This window comes from Grammomys surdaster, unplaced genomic scaffold (genome assembly GCF_004785775.1).
Source record: "Grammomys surdaster isolate TR1022 unplaced genomic scaffold, NIH_TR_1.0 126391, whole genome shotgun sequence".
NCBI classification, from domain to species: Eukaryota; Metazoa; Chordata; class Mammalia; order Rodentia; family Muridae; genus Grammomys; species Grammomys surdaster.
Genome location: NW_021621185.1, coordinates 14,478,649 through 14,493,068, shown reverse-complemented (window position 1 = coordinate 14,493,068; position 14,420 = coordinate 14,478,649). Strand labels below are relative to the sequence as shown.

The 14,420-nt window shown below is 42.7% G+C and overlaps 1 protein-coding gene across 2 annotated transcripts; it reads left to right on the top strand.

The window, feature by feature from the left end:
• Window positions 1–3,718: 3,718 nt before the first annotated feature.
• Zcchc9 (zinc finger CCHC-type containing 9) lies at window positions 3,719–14,156 on the top strand. Of its 2 annotated transcripts, none has more exons than XM_028760152.1 (6): window positions 3,719–3,797; window positions 4,984–5,393; window positions 9,549–9,699; window positions 9,861–9,953; window positions 11,637–11,705; window positions 13,439–14,156. In XM_028760152.1, exons 2-6 carry the CDS (start codon window positions 5,010–5,012, stop codon window positions 13,555–13,557), a joined length of 816 nt encoding a protein of 271 aa, XP_028615985.1. In that variant the 5' UTR covers window positions 3,719–3,797; window positions 4,984–5,009; the 3' UTR covers window positions 13,558–14,156. The 2 variants fall into 2 exon arrangements, with proteins under 2 accessions (XP_028615985.1, XP_028615986.1); XM_028760153.1 differs by lacking the exon at window positions 3,719–3,797 and adding an exon at window positions 4,059–4,149.
• The last annotated feature ends 264 nt before the right edge of the window (window positions 14,157–14,420 follow it).

Genomic DNA, 14,420 nt, shown 5'->3' with positions numbered 1-14,420 from the left:
ATATTCTTTTGGTTCTATCCTCTGGCAATGTTTTTCATTTTTCTAGTTCTTTGTGTATCAAAACCATTTTAGATTTTATCCTGGACATGGTGGATGTTATTTTGTACATACTTCAAGTCTGTTTTATTTCTCAACAACAACAAAAAAACCAAACAAGCAAGCAAGCAAGCAATTAATGTGAAATTGTACTGTCAATTTCATCTCATGCTTTGTGGGTGGCAATTCCAATCTTGGTTCATTTTAAAGCTTCTGAGTTTGTCTTGTGTGTGGTGTTTCAGGGGCCAGTCTTTTACACTCAAAAGCAGAGGACTTGTTTTCCAAGTTCCCTGCCTTTACATTCCCCCAGGTACAGCTGTTAGATGGTCTTACAGACTGAAAGATGGTGCCTCAGATTCTATTATGGTGTATTCATATCATGCTATGCAACCTAGGCCTGAGGCCCACTCTCGATGCAAACATCCTTTCTTTTTTGTTTGTTTGTTTGTTTGTTTGTTTTGTTTGTTTTGTTTTTTTCGAGACAGGGTTTCTCTGTGTAGTTCTGGCTGTCCTGAAACTCACTCTGTAGACCAGGCTGGCCTCAAACTCAGAAATCTGCCTGCCTCTGCCTCCCAAGGGCTGGGATTAAAGGCGTGTGCCACCACTGCCCGGCTGCAAATATCCTTTCTGCAAACATGTACTGAAGGGGACATTCCATCATGTGCTTCTGTCTATAGATTCTGACCGGCCTTCACAACTACTTGCTTATTTTTCTGAATCTCATGGTAGCTTTTACAATGTCTGAGATTTATAGTACCATCAGGATGAGAAATGGTTCATAAAGTTCATATCATCATATAAACTCATTTTGTTTGACACATAAACACATACCGTCCGTGTTAAAATTACATTAATATAATGAAAAGAATATGCGGCAGTGGTCAGTGTCTTAAACTGGGTAAAGTTGACAAAGGTATGTTAGAAATGTTTATATGTTTATAGACTTTTATGTTACATACTTGGCGTGTTACTGCTTATCATGTATCCTTTTAAAGATTCTGTGGTAGCTAATCTTTGTTGTCAACTTGACTACATCTGAGATGAACTAAAACCTAAGTACCTGGGTACACTTGTAAGGGACTTTTCCTAATTAAATCTTAAGAAGTGGGAAGACCCATTTTTTTAAATTTGGATCTTTTGATGGGGAAAGGTACACCTTTGATCCAGCTCTTTTGAGGTGGGAGAATCCACCTTTAATCTGGGCCACACCTTTCTGCTGGCAGTCTATATATAAAGGACAGAAAAGAAAACAGCTTGCTCTCACTGCCAGCTTGCTCTGGCTGGAGTTCCTTCAATGGTATGGGAGCCTACTTCAGGATTCCAGTGTATTCTGAAGATTAGCTGAGACATTCATCCTGTGCTCTGAACAACTAATGGATTTCTGATCTTCCTTTGGTAGACAGCTATTGTTGAGTTGCATAGTGAGTTTCATATATACAAAGTAATAATAAAACACTCCTTTATCATATATAGTAATATATATTTACTCTGTCAGTTCTGTCCCTCTAGAGAACACTAGTGAATACAGATGCTTTACAATATAAAAAATGAAGCACGTCCCTTGATAATGAGACTCTTGGCTCCTCACTTAGCATTTTTCTAACTTACATTTTTGTCATGAAATAATACGTTTATAATATATCAATAAGTAAAAGAGAAATAGAATAAAATATAATCTCTTGAATTATAATACACCCCTAAATCTTATTGACATAGATAACACAATGAAGCATATTTAAAGTAAGTTCAAGTAGACAGTGATCTGCAGTATTTCAAAAGAGTAGACTTCATAACTACAAACTGAAATCTTGGTTCAAAGTTTCATTTTGTTTTTTACTGCCTGTATGACCTTGAGTGACTTTAGCTCTCTGGGTTTATTTCCTAGTTGTTCAATGGAGAAAGCAGTAGGATGTCAGGATACTCAGTAGACATACTCAGTAAACAGTAGCTATTACTAGTAGGAATACTAACGCTTCCTCGTGCATCCCAAAGGACTCAGACTACTATTTGCTTTCTCAACTACTAATCTTCATCAAAACAGAAGCCTTTCTTCACTTCCAGAAATCAGATCTTCAAGGAACTTTCATATTAAAAGGATACACTTTTTGAATGCGCCATCTAGTGGTACACATTGTGTTCAAGGCTAGGCACCCACAGAAAATAAACCCTCATAGGGATGTTAGTAGATTGGAGTCGAGGTCACTAAGTTATAATATACCGGGCATTATCACACATCGTTGTTTGTTTAGTCTTGTGTTTAGAGACAGTGTTTCTCTGAATAGCCCTGCCTGTCCTGGGACTCGATTTATAGACCAGACTGGCCTCAAGCTCACAGAGATCTGCCTGCCTCTGTTTAGGGAGTGCTGGGATTAAAAGCATGCACCACCACACCTGGTCGCATCACCCATCTTTAAGAAGTTCATTTCCCAACAGCTAGAGGATTGTTTTTTGTACTTTTAAACTTTCTGGGATATTTGTGGCACTTAATATACCAAATCACAATATTTTTCTGACATCGATTTTCCTTTCAAGAAAAACTGGGCCCATGTTAGTTCTTTATCCAATTAACAGATATAGTAAGGAACGGGAATCAATTACCTGAGAGGCAACCAGGATACAGTGAAACTTATTATACAATCCATTGTGAAAAGTATCAGAAAGCATGTCCTGGCATACTGTCTAGTGGGAGAAGATATCTGGGAGGCTTAGATAAGAATAAAATCTTGAAAGTCTTGAGACAGAACATAATTAAAGAAACCAAAGTATTATGCAAGCAGAAAAGCATATGTAAATCCTGGTGCTAAACAAGTGCAGCGGCCACTTAAGAAAATGAGGAAGGCCCCTTTGTACAGTGCTCAAATAGGACAGAGATTGTAACATAAGCTCCAAAGTTTGAATATCATGGCAACAGTGAGAAAAGATGGGTTTTAAGCAGGAAGGCACAAATATGATTTGGTGCTCTGACTTACATTTTAAAAAGTTCACTTGTGGAAAATAATTTACGCAGGGCGCAAAAAAAGTCTGCCCAGATGAGCTGCAGTAATTTGGGCCAACACCATGAAAGCTGAGACAAGGGACAGGACAGTTAGTACAGACAAAAGGCAAGAAGAGCAGAGGGTCAGAGGAAGTGGATGTATATGTACATAACATTTCTCACTGAACATAACTGGGGGTGGTTTCCCGAGGGGGACTAATAAGACGGAGGATTAGAATTTTCTTGAAACATGAACTCTGCCCACAAAGTGTGAATGTTCAATTAGTTCCAGGCAGGACAATCATGAAATACCAGAACCAACAGGGGCTCCAAAGGTCTCTTCAGACTTGTATCTTAGTGATACTCCTGAGCTCACACCTTTGCGGAGCCTCGGTTCTCTCCCACAGCCAATTTCGCTACATTTTGTATTTTTAAAGTCCAGTTCAAAGGACATCGTAAGGAAGACCTTACTCCCAAGAGTCCTTTCGTCTATCTCTCCTCTAGACTGCACATTCTCGGATGGCACAGACTGAGCTCATCACGATCATCTTTGTGTCCCGGGAATCCAGTGCAGCGCCCTGCAAACAATGCACGACCCACAGACTTGCACTAGCCACTTTCGCCAGCCTTAAGACGCATAAACGCCTCAGGGTTCCCTGGCTTGGCCTGCCGGAAGTGACGCGTGGGGGAAGGTGCACTTCCGGTCTCGGTCTCTATGGCCGCGCCCCCGACCGGACCCCGGCTTCTCTGGCTCGTTGTCTCAGCTGCTCTGGAGGATTTAGACAGGGTAAGGAGCTACGCGGGCGGCACCGGTTGAGGTGTGCCGGCCACTGTGCTACTTTGGCCGGCTGGAGCCGGACTCCTGCGGGAGATCGCGAGGGCAGAGCCTGGGAGCTTGTCGGATCGCTCGGCTCCGCAGTTGGGAGCGGGCCTCGCAGGCCTTACTAAGGTGCCCGCGGGACGCGCTGCTGGGCCGGGCATGGAGAAGCGAAGCCACGCGTGCGGGAGCACCGGGGCTGTCCAGGGACCAGTGCACTGTAAAGTGGCGTACAGCGTCACTCACCGGCTTGAAGGCATGCTGCAGACCCACATAACCTGCAGACGCTAAGTTGCTTGGCACACAGGATGCTGCCCTGAAGGTGGTAACTCGGTAGTTGGAATAATCCTTTGATTGTGTCTGGAGTATTCATTCATTGAAGAAGAAAAAGAAACCGTTCTCGGAATTGCTAGGTAGCATGCAGAGTAAAATACTCAGTTTTATGTTGGAGCCAAATAATTTGTCTTAAAATACACTCTTTTAAAAAAAATGCTCACATCTATACTGTAAATGAAAACCTCTATGCATATTTATTAAGGGTACACAAACAAGACTTCTTAGTATGAAGCTTATTTTACAATTTGAATCACTAAAATGGGATGATTGAAAATGATTTAAAACCATTGGACTGCAAATGGCAGTTACCCTCATTAATAAGAGAAGACTATCACGTGACTGCAGACACTTTATAGACTGCCTTTATACATCTTCAGGGGAAAGACAGGCAAGGAGAAGACTTTTGTATGTTTACTAATGTACTTTGCAAGTTGTTGCATTGAAATGGCAAACTATGCAAGCAGGTCTGGAGAAAGTACACTGGGGAAAAAGGTAGGAAAAGAAATGGCCAGGAAGACTGAAGGATTTGAGGGGGCTGTTTACAGTATTTATATATGATTTCTAATTTAAAAATCATTTGTTGGCAAAATACTTTCTAGGTTTAAGCAAGCATATGTTGTTTTCTTCAACTGAAATGGAACCTTTCTGATCAATACCAGAATTGCTTTGGAGAAATGTCTACACAGCATACCATATGTCTGTGACAATACCTAAATGAAGAGTTTTAATGGTTTAAAGTTTAAAACATGAGTATATTTGATAGTAATGACCTCTCTGTATCTCTTCAATTTTTAATTAATTAATTACTATTATCTTACAGATTAGTAAAGTACTTCTGATCCAACCATGACCAGGTGGGCTAGAGTTACTACTTCAAATAATAGGAGACCCTTGTCAGCGACATCATGGGAGGACATGAAGAAGGGGTCTGCGGAGAAAGCAAACCAAAACCTTCCAGATCATAAGCCATGTCAAAGCAGTGGGCTGTCCCTTAGAAACGATGCCCCCCAAGCAAAACGCAGAAAGAACAAAAAGAAAAAAGAATACTTGAACGAAGATGTGAATGGATTCATGGAGTACCTGAAACAGAGCTCACAAGTGCTTCACCATGGACAGCTGACAGCAGCCGACAGCCGGGAAGTGAGGGAAGAAATTGCCGTGGCCTTGAAGAAGGACAGTCGACGGGAAGGAAGGAGGCTAAAGAGACAGGCGGCAAAGAAGAATGCAATGGTGCGCTCATGGCTGTATGTTATTTACTTCTTCGTGTAACTAGAAGGTGTTACTTGTCTGTTCACACAGCTCTGTTGTAACAGAGCCCAATTGCTGCTGTCCTAGTGCAGCTTTTAAGGCTTGTGCTTTCTTATACACACACAGACACACACACAGACACACACACACAACATACTGGGTAGTTGTCACAGCAACACTGCACACATGACAGTATTCCCCTATTACAGGCAGACAACACAATAGAAGTATGTCCAGGTTAAGTAACTTGTTGAAAGCCACTTGGTCCATGCTAGAGGTGACAGTCAAACTGAATTCAAAGCCTGTGTTTGCCCTACCACTGCCTTATGGTAATACCTTTTCAAATAGCTGTCAAAAGAACCTCTAGATACTCCAGCTTAAAGGTGGTTTGCATTACTTGGATGTTCTTTGGTTATTATGTATAAAATATTTGTTCACAAGAAAGAGGCCAGCTCCCTGTAATCCTCTCTTCTTGGAAGCTAAGGAATCTTTGAGAACTGTGTTTCGAAGTGAGAGATTCCAGAAGCTAAGGCAGGAAGCTTCCCAGGTTGGGAGAGGCCAGGCACTGTGGCTTCACAGAGCCAGCATTATTATGGCTTCTAAGCTTATAGCAACCCTGCTGCTGGGCGTGCCTAGGCAGAAGCCATGTATGGGTGTGTCCATTTGTGCTCCTGCACATATTTGTGTGTGGTTGGTGTGTGGGTGGCTGGGTTTACAGATATAGGCCACCGTGCCTAGCCAAAAGCCATTTGTGTGTGGTGTATATGTATGTTAAAGTGTGTGTGTGTGTGTGTGTGTGTGTGTGTGTGTAAGCCAGAAGACAAACTCAGCTGTCATCATTTGTTTGGATGGGGTCTTTTGCTGTCTTGCACTGTCCTGGAACTTTTCTAGTTAGGCTGTGCAGGCTAGCCAGCAGCCCATGTGCATCTCCAGAGTTAGGATTCTAAGTGCTTTGCACACTTGAGTTTTTCACATGGTGGCTAAGGCTTGAAAAAGGTCGTCATGCGTGTGTGTGTGGCATGCACTTTACTGTCTAGGCCATCTTTCCAGCCCAAACAGACATTTTTGAAAGTACGTTTCATTTACCTTCTACCTTATGTCTGGGTTTTTGTTTCGTTTTCTTTTTTGAGAAAGAGTCTCACTTTGTAGCCTTGGTTGACCTGGATCTGGCTCCATAAACGCACTAGCCTTGAACTCAAAGAGATCTGTCTACCTCTGCCGCCTGAGAGCTGGACTGAAAAAGTGTGTGCTACCATACGTTGAACACTAACATTCTGCCTGAATGTAAATCCCTGGTTTACTTCCATGGTCTTTACAAATTACTGCTGCTGCTACTGCTGAAAATAGATCTCCCCTCATACAGTACATCCCGACCACATTTCCCACTCCCTCTACTCCTCCCAGTCCCCTTCCCCTTGCCCTCTCCCCAAATCACCTTCTCCTCCATTTTCCTTCAGAAAAGACTAGGCTTCTAAGAGAGAGCAACCAAACACAACAAAACAACATACAATTGTTCAACAAGTCAAAGCCCTCATGTTGAGGCTGGACAAGGTAACCCAATAGGAGAAAAAGAGTCCCAAGAGCAGGCAGAGGAGTCGGAGACGCACCTTCTCCTACTGTTAGGAGTCCCACAAAAACCCAAGTTAACGGCCATAACATACGCAGAGGACCTGGTGTAGACCATGCAGGCCCTGTGCTTGCTGCTTCAGCCTCTGTGAGCTCCTATGAGCCCTGCTTAGTTGGTTCAGTGGGCCATGTTCTCCTGGTGTCCTTAACCCCATCTGGTGCCCACAAAGATTTCCAGTTTAGACTATCCACACAATGTCTGGCTGTGGGTCAAATAAAATTTTATTTTAGGGTGTATTGGATAATATAAATTTTTATTTTATGTTTGGGTGTATGACCTGTGTATCTAGCTTGTGTGCCTGCTGTCCAGGAGGCCAAAAGAGGGCGTTAGTTCCCCTGGAATTGAAGTTACAGACAGTAGTGAGGCCCCACTCCCTTTTGTGGATGTTGGGAATTGAACCTGGGTCCTCTGAAATATCACCCAATGCTCTTAATATCCAGACTGTCTGTCCAGACTTAATTCCATCTTTTTATTGTATATGGGTGGTTGTAATTTTTTGAAAATAGGTATAGGTGATCATAATACTAATTAGTGTATAAACTTTTAAAGTCTTTTCAATGTAAGAAAATAGTTGCATTTATTTATTTATTTTATAAAACAAAAAAATATTAGTGATGATGGTCTTACTAGCTTCTGATAAGTCCTGTCCTACTTCTGCTCATGGTTTAAATGCCGTTTTGTGCTTTTGACCATTTTCCACCTGAATGTGAAATGAATTAGTGTCATTAGGGTTTTGTTGTTGTTGGGATGTTTTGTTTGAGATGGGATCTTGTTATGTAGCTCTGGCTGACTTGGAACTAACTATGTGGACCAGGGTGGCCTCAGACTTAAGGTGACCTCTTGTCCATACCTCCCATGTGCAGGAGTGGAAGGCATGTGCCATCATACCTGGCCGCCACAGTTCTCAGAAGAGCCCTGTTTTTGTAAGTCGTGTAGTCTGGGTGATGCTCTGACTAACCAGATGCCCCTATAGTCATGAAGTCTCTCAGTGTCACTGTTGTGAATAAGCATTCACATCCTTGGCTGTGTTACTGGCACGTCCTGGAGTCAGTGTAAGATTCCTTCTTCCTGTAGTTTACTTAATTGCTCTTTTAGCATCTTAATATTTCCACCATTTGTAGCTTCTATCTTGGATGATAGCTCTGAGCCCTCACATATTACTGTTTGGAGCCAATGATAACCAACTGTTACATAGTCTCCGGAATTCCTTTCAGCTAATCACTTTATTAGAGACAGCAAGTAGTTAGATGAGATACATTGCTGTTCTTCCTGTGAACGATTACTGGAACAGGAGTCTACCAGACCTTCTGCCTTCTGTCCTCACCAAATAGGCTGTGACTTCCCTTACACTTCCATCTAATCCACAGTCCCACTGAACAAAATGTAGGCTATCACTTCCTGGTGCTCAGAAACTCCAGGAACCCTCCACCATGTTGGGCCTGAAGCAGAACCAGGCAGTACTAAGTATGCTGGATTGTCATGGCCTTAATGTTTTGAAGCAGTTGGCCTGTGTAAACCTGTTCATGTTATGTCAGAGTCCCCATTTTGAGAGTTTCTGTAACAGCATTTGGCCAGTGATGACTTGACCTTTTCTTTTTGATAGGGTTTTTCTTTCATGCTGTTTGTCTTAACTGTTCTATGTGGCAGACAGCTATTCTAGTGATCTCTTGACCTTCCTGTTCTTACTACTGACTGTAGACCCGCGCTTGCTGGGCAGGCAGGCCAGTGGAGTGTCCTCAGTGCTGTCTGAACACTGTGGATCTCAGGTGCCAGTTTCTTACCCACACTTTAATGATGCTTTGGTTCCTCCCAGCACTGATGAACCTTGGCTCCTGGGCCGCTCCACGCAGCCATTGTAACACAGCTGTTTCCACTGCTTGACCTACCTGGATAGCTCATATACTGTGATCTGAATCACAGTGGAGACACTGAACCCAGCTTCATTCAGTTATGAAATTTAAAAATAAAAGTCTTGTGGTCTGATTCTATGGAGACCCTTCCCCAAACACACCTTTTGTATCCTGGTGCAGGAATCCTTAGTAAAAGATGTGTGAGCCATACTTGTTCAATTCAGTTGAGCTATTGCCTCCTACAAAGCCATTTATAATTTTGTGACTGATATTAATATATTAATGGAATTAATTCTAAGAAGCAGTTAAGCCCCTGTGATAAAAATGGCACTTGATGCCGGGTGGTGGTGGCGCACGCCTTTAATCCCAGCACTCGGGAGGCAGAGGCAGGCGGATTTCTGAGTTCGAGGCCAGCCTGGTCTACAGAGTGAGTTCCAGGACAGCCAGGGCTACACAGAGAAACCCTGTCTCGAAAAAACCTAAAAAAAAAAAAAAAAAAAGGCACTTGACTGGGAATGTGGAAAGTACTTTCTTCTACAGATACAATACTGATGCTTTTTTTTAAAACTTTAAAATGCAAAATAATGATAGTTTTGATGAAATATTAGTACAGGCAGGAGAGTAGTTTAGCCATGTGAAACTTATATTTTGTTTCCCCAGGTGTGTTTCCACTGTCGACAGCCTGGCCATGGGGTTGCTGACTGCCCAGCTGTTCTAGAGAGTCAGGACATGGGCACCGGCATTTGCTACCGCTGCGGGTCCACGGAGCACGAGATGACGAAGTGCAGAGCTAACGTGGACCCCGCGCTTGGTACGTTCTCACTTAGCTTCCTGTTTGGTGCTGAGGGAAGGTGACATTAAATAGCCAACTTGGTAAAAAGATGTCTTTTCTATTTACAGTGTTTTAAAGTGGTGTGAACTATACAGCTTGCCATATACACAATAAAATAATGAGAACATTGAATCTTACAGGTGAATTTCCTTTTGCAAAATGTTTTGTCTGTGGAGAAATGGGACACCTGTCCAGATCCTGTCCTGATAATACAAAAGGAGTCTACGCTGACGGTAAGTGTCGCTACCCTCACGTCTCAGACATGTGCACCATTGCTCAGAATTTCGATCTGACATGTTTTATCTGTTTTTTTAATACATTGTTGAAAAGGTGGAGCCTTGCATGCCTTTACCAAGTACTTACTCTGTGCCGGGCTACTCGTGTGCTCTAGTCTGATTTATTAATAAATCAGGAAAAACTATGACATAATTCTCAGACTCCTTGCTTCATCATTATTTGTGAGAAAATATTTAACACTGTGGGTGTTAAAGCTCAAAAGAAGCACAGAGTTTCAATCTCCGAGTAGTAAAAGATTCCAAAAGGAATGCAGTGTGCTAATGATGTCATTAGCCTGGCATTCTGCTAGAGACGATGGTGTATGTTGTCCTGTTTTGTTGTGATATTTGTTTCTGAAATTTCTCCTTACTCATGACCCGGGGCTTCATGTAACTTTCTTGTCTTTGGCTCAGCTAATGACTTAAGAGCCTGCAATAAGCGCTGTTGTATTTGAAGACATGCAGGAAGGGATTGTGCCTGTTAAGGAGAGAGCTGGTGTCGTTGGGTCTTAGGCATCTTGTGCCCTATCTTGAGGTCCTGCTTCCCAAGGGTCCAGTAGAAAAACAAGTAGCTCTTGGACTCAGACTCAGTACCACTCATCAGCTGCAGGTCTTTGCCAAATTAGTGAACTGGTGTTGCCTCAGTTTGTCACCTGTAAAATGAGATAAGGAAATTTGGTTTTACTGATTCTAAGATCCACTTTCCACCGTTTTATATCTGAAGTCAGAATGTATCTTGCCGTTGGGGGGTCCTGTATGATTGACATCTTTGTTGCCTAGTGAAGTGATGACACACTTTACAATCAGTGGCATCTTGGATCTTGTTCAGTTATGGCCTTCATCATTTTTAAAGTGTGTGCATTAGTCAAGGGCCTCTTTTGTCTTCACCTTGGCATGAAGAAGGGCCTGGAAAGCTGACTTGTGAACAAGAATGGCTTTTCATGGTTAGCCAGATTTTGTTGTTGTTGTTGTAAAGCAAGAGAAGTACATCTGACACATGGCAGACAGGTTAACATCCTATGGGGACACTTTCTGATGAGGCATTTCACACAAGCATGATCATGAGAGGCCTGATTATTATGTGAAACACCCTTGCTGGAAAAAGCCACATGTTGTAGTTCACCATCCTGAAATATTGCCTAAGTTAGACAGATGGGAGTATTTTTCCAGGTTAGCAGGACAAGCAGATGAAACAAATTTACCTGAGTAAGTGACACCCCACCTGACCTATTAGGTAGAGCAGTGACGCTTCCTAACCTTTTGGGGTCCACTGGATGGAAACTGTGGGCATCCTCCTCAGGGTGCACACATGTACCTGCGTACAAGTGTTAGTCCAGGTGAAGGCTCCACACCATGACTCTCTCCGTGAGTTCCCTCTACTGTGCTTTCTGTCATGTCCCTCTTCTTCACTTCTGTCTGGAAGGTCAGGTACAAGAAGGAGAGGCTCAGTACCTGTGAGTGTTTAGTAATTTGGGAGTGGCAAGTGAATTACTAAAAGGAGTAGTGGTACCCACTGCTTCCTGACTCCAGCTGCCTCTACAGTCATCGGGGAGGTGGGATCAAATAGACATGAAATTACTCATGAATGCTGCAAGCCCTGTCAGGGTGATATAGCACTCAGTGACTCTGTTCTTTTACTAGGTGGTGGCTGTAAACTCTGTGGCTCCGTGGAACATTTTAAGAAAGATTGCCCTGAAAATCAGAACTCAGGTGAGCTCCTAGACTTCCATTTGTAAGGGGTGTTTCTCTCTGCACTGAGTTCCATTAGTAACAACTCAGAGAGGCACTGGTGACTGCAGACAGCTGCTTCTTGTTTTTTTTTTTTGTTTTTTTTTTGTTTTTTTTTTTTGTTTTTTGAGACAGGGTTTCCCTGTATAGCCCTGGCTATCCTGGAACTCACTCTGTAGACCAGGCTGGCCTCGAACTCAGAAATCCACCTGCCTCTGCCTCCCAAGTGCTGGGATTAAAGGCGTGCGCCACCACCGCCCGGCCATAGACAGCTGCTTCTGTACTATGAGAGTGACCTTGCCACTTCCTGTGAGCAGTCAGCACAGCCTTGAGTCCCTGAACGTGAGATCTGCTCTCGGGGTAGTGAGCTGGTTCTGCAGGAGTCTATTCTGAAAGGCGTCTTAAAAGCTTTCCTGTTTGCTCAGAAATGAAAGTAATTATACTAGGACTTATTTTCTTACTTAGCAAAACCATATTGGTTCCTAAGATAAAACTCATTCCTAAGCCTGAGGGTCCTCTTGTGCTTTGCGTGTTCCCAGATGACTGTAAAACACTGTTAAACTTATTAAAAATGTGTTATCAACACAGCATCTGCTGGTCCTTTTTTTTTTTTGGTGAAATATTAGCCTTGATCATTAAGAACTTGGTAAGTGTTCACGGCTGCTTGCAGCAGACTTCTGAGGAAGGGAGATCAGTATTCCCTTAGTTTGCCAGGATTAGATATAATAGAGATAACTTTGTATTAAAGCCAAACAGGCTTGGGGATGTGGCCCAGGCACGAGGACCTGTGTACGGCCCTCAGAACTGACTAAGAAGCTGGGAGTGGTGGTGCATGCAGTAGTCTGAGCACCAGTGAGACACAGGGAGGTGGATTCCTGGGGCTTACTACGCAGTTAGACTCCCCTGCCTGTTGTGCTCCAGGCCATTGAGAGACTCTGTCTCAAAATCAAGGTAGATGGTGCTTACGGAATGACTCCTGATTGTATCCCGGCCTCCTTATGCTTACACACACATGTGCATGTGTACCCCAACACATGACCTCACATGCATACACACACCAAAACTAGAAGTAAGGAAAGGAGAAGGACACCCCAGGAGAGCTTCTTAGAGGAAAAGCATGTTTCTCTTCATTTTCTGTAGTCCGAGCTCATGACTCAGTCCTCCCAGTTTGACTCTCTTGCCCAGATGTTTAAATGTGAAATCCAGGAGTTCTTGTTTATCAGAAGGAGATCGTCTTTCTATGGTGTAGGAGTGAGACTGAAATGATGAAGTGGGGTTTGAATTCTCCCTCCTGGGAGCATTGCCACTTCCCAAATGGCAAAACTGACAAGCAGATGCTGTATAATTTTGCAGGTGGAATCTCGTGCATTTAAAACGGATGCCTCCTAACTCTTGCTGTTCGTGGGCTCTTGGAATCATTGAGTCCTCAGTGATGAACTCAGGGAAGGAGTGGGGAGCGCTCTCATCAGTCTGTGCATTGCAAAGTAGCTGCCACATTTCCCTAATTGGGATGAGAAATTGCCTGTGGTACTCGGAAATCAAGGATTCCAATCAATTACAGAATTGCTCACTTTCCTGCAGTGATGGAGTCGTCTCTGCTTGTGATTATTCATGTCAAAACTAGTTCCTCTGCTAAACCGATACCACTCGAAGTGGAAGCATTTGATTACTGTTGTTTTTATATCTTGATTTTTTTTTTTTAAATCTCTCTACAGATCGGATCATCACAGTTGGTCGCTGGGCAAAGGGAATGAGTGCAGACCACGAAGATGTACTGGACGTGCCCAAGCCGCAGAAACCTAAAACCAAAGTACCCAAAGTTGTTAATTTTTGATAAGAATTGGTACAGTTGTTAAGTACCACCTCAAGGTTATTCTCCAAAGTAGACCATTAGAAATGAAAACTGGGCACCTGTGGAGGCAAACCTGCATTATAGACACCACTCTGACCTTGATCGGGGCAGGTTGTTTACAATCTTATCTGTCAAGGAGTACAGGGTGATTAGGAGTGTGTGTGTGTGTGTGTGTGTGTGTGTATTGTCTTTCTGTCTGTCTGTGCCTGTGTGTCTGTCTATATTTGAAACAGATTCTGTGTAGCCCAGGTTGGCTTCAAACTAATAACCCTGCTTTAGCGTCCAGAGTACTGAGATTACAGGCAAGGTGACTAAGAACATATTTTCACAGATGTAACTCAGAAATAACTAAGTGCCTCTATACCTGATTGTAGCAGTCATCGATATACATGTAAATTATAAATCAAAATTGACCCCTAAGCAAAGCACATGCCTTTCAGCTTGTGAATAAATAAATAAATAAATATTTTGTTATATGCTCTTAATTCAGAGTATCAATTTATTGTAATAGAAATTTATTTATATGTTGTCACAAACTCTGCAATTTTTAATACTGAATAAAATTATATGAGCTGTTTGTCTTTGTTGATCTGGTCATTGATAATCTCACTCTAGAGTCCCTTTAAAACCAATATTGTTTCCAAAACTAATAAAATAAAAGCCTTAATAGAGATAAGCAAGGGCCTGTTTAGTTTTGATACAAGGAATTAGAAAGGAACGCCAGCATGACAGCTCTTTTTCACCTTCAGTTTTTCAAGAGAGAAATTCCAGCCAGAAAGTCAATGTGCATTCCTCAGACAGAGTGACAGCATGACAGACTGTTAGTCTCCCCGAGCTGTGCTCGC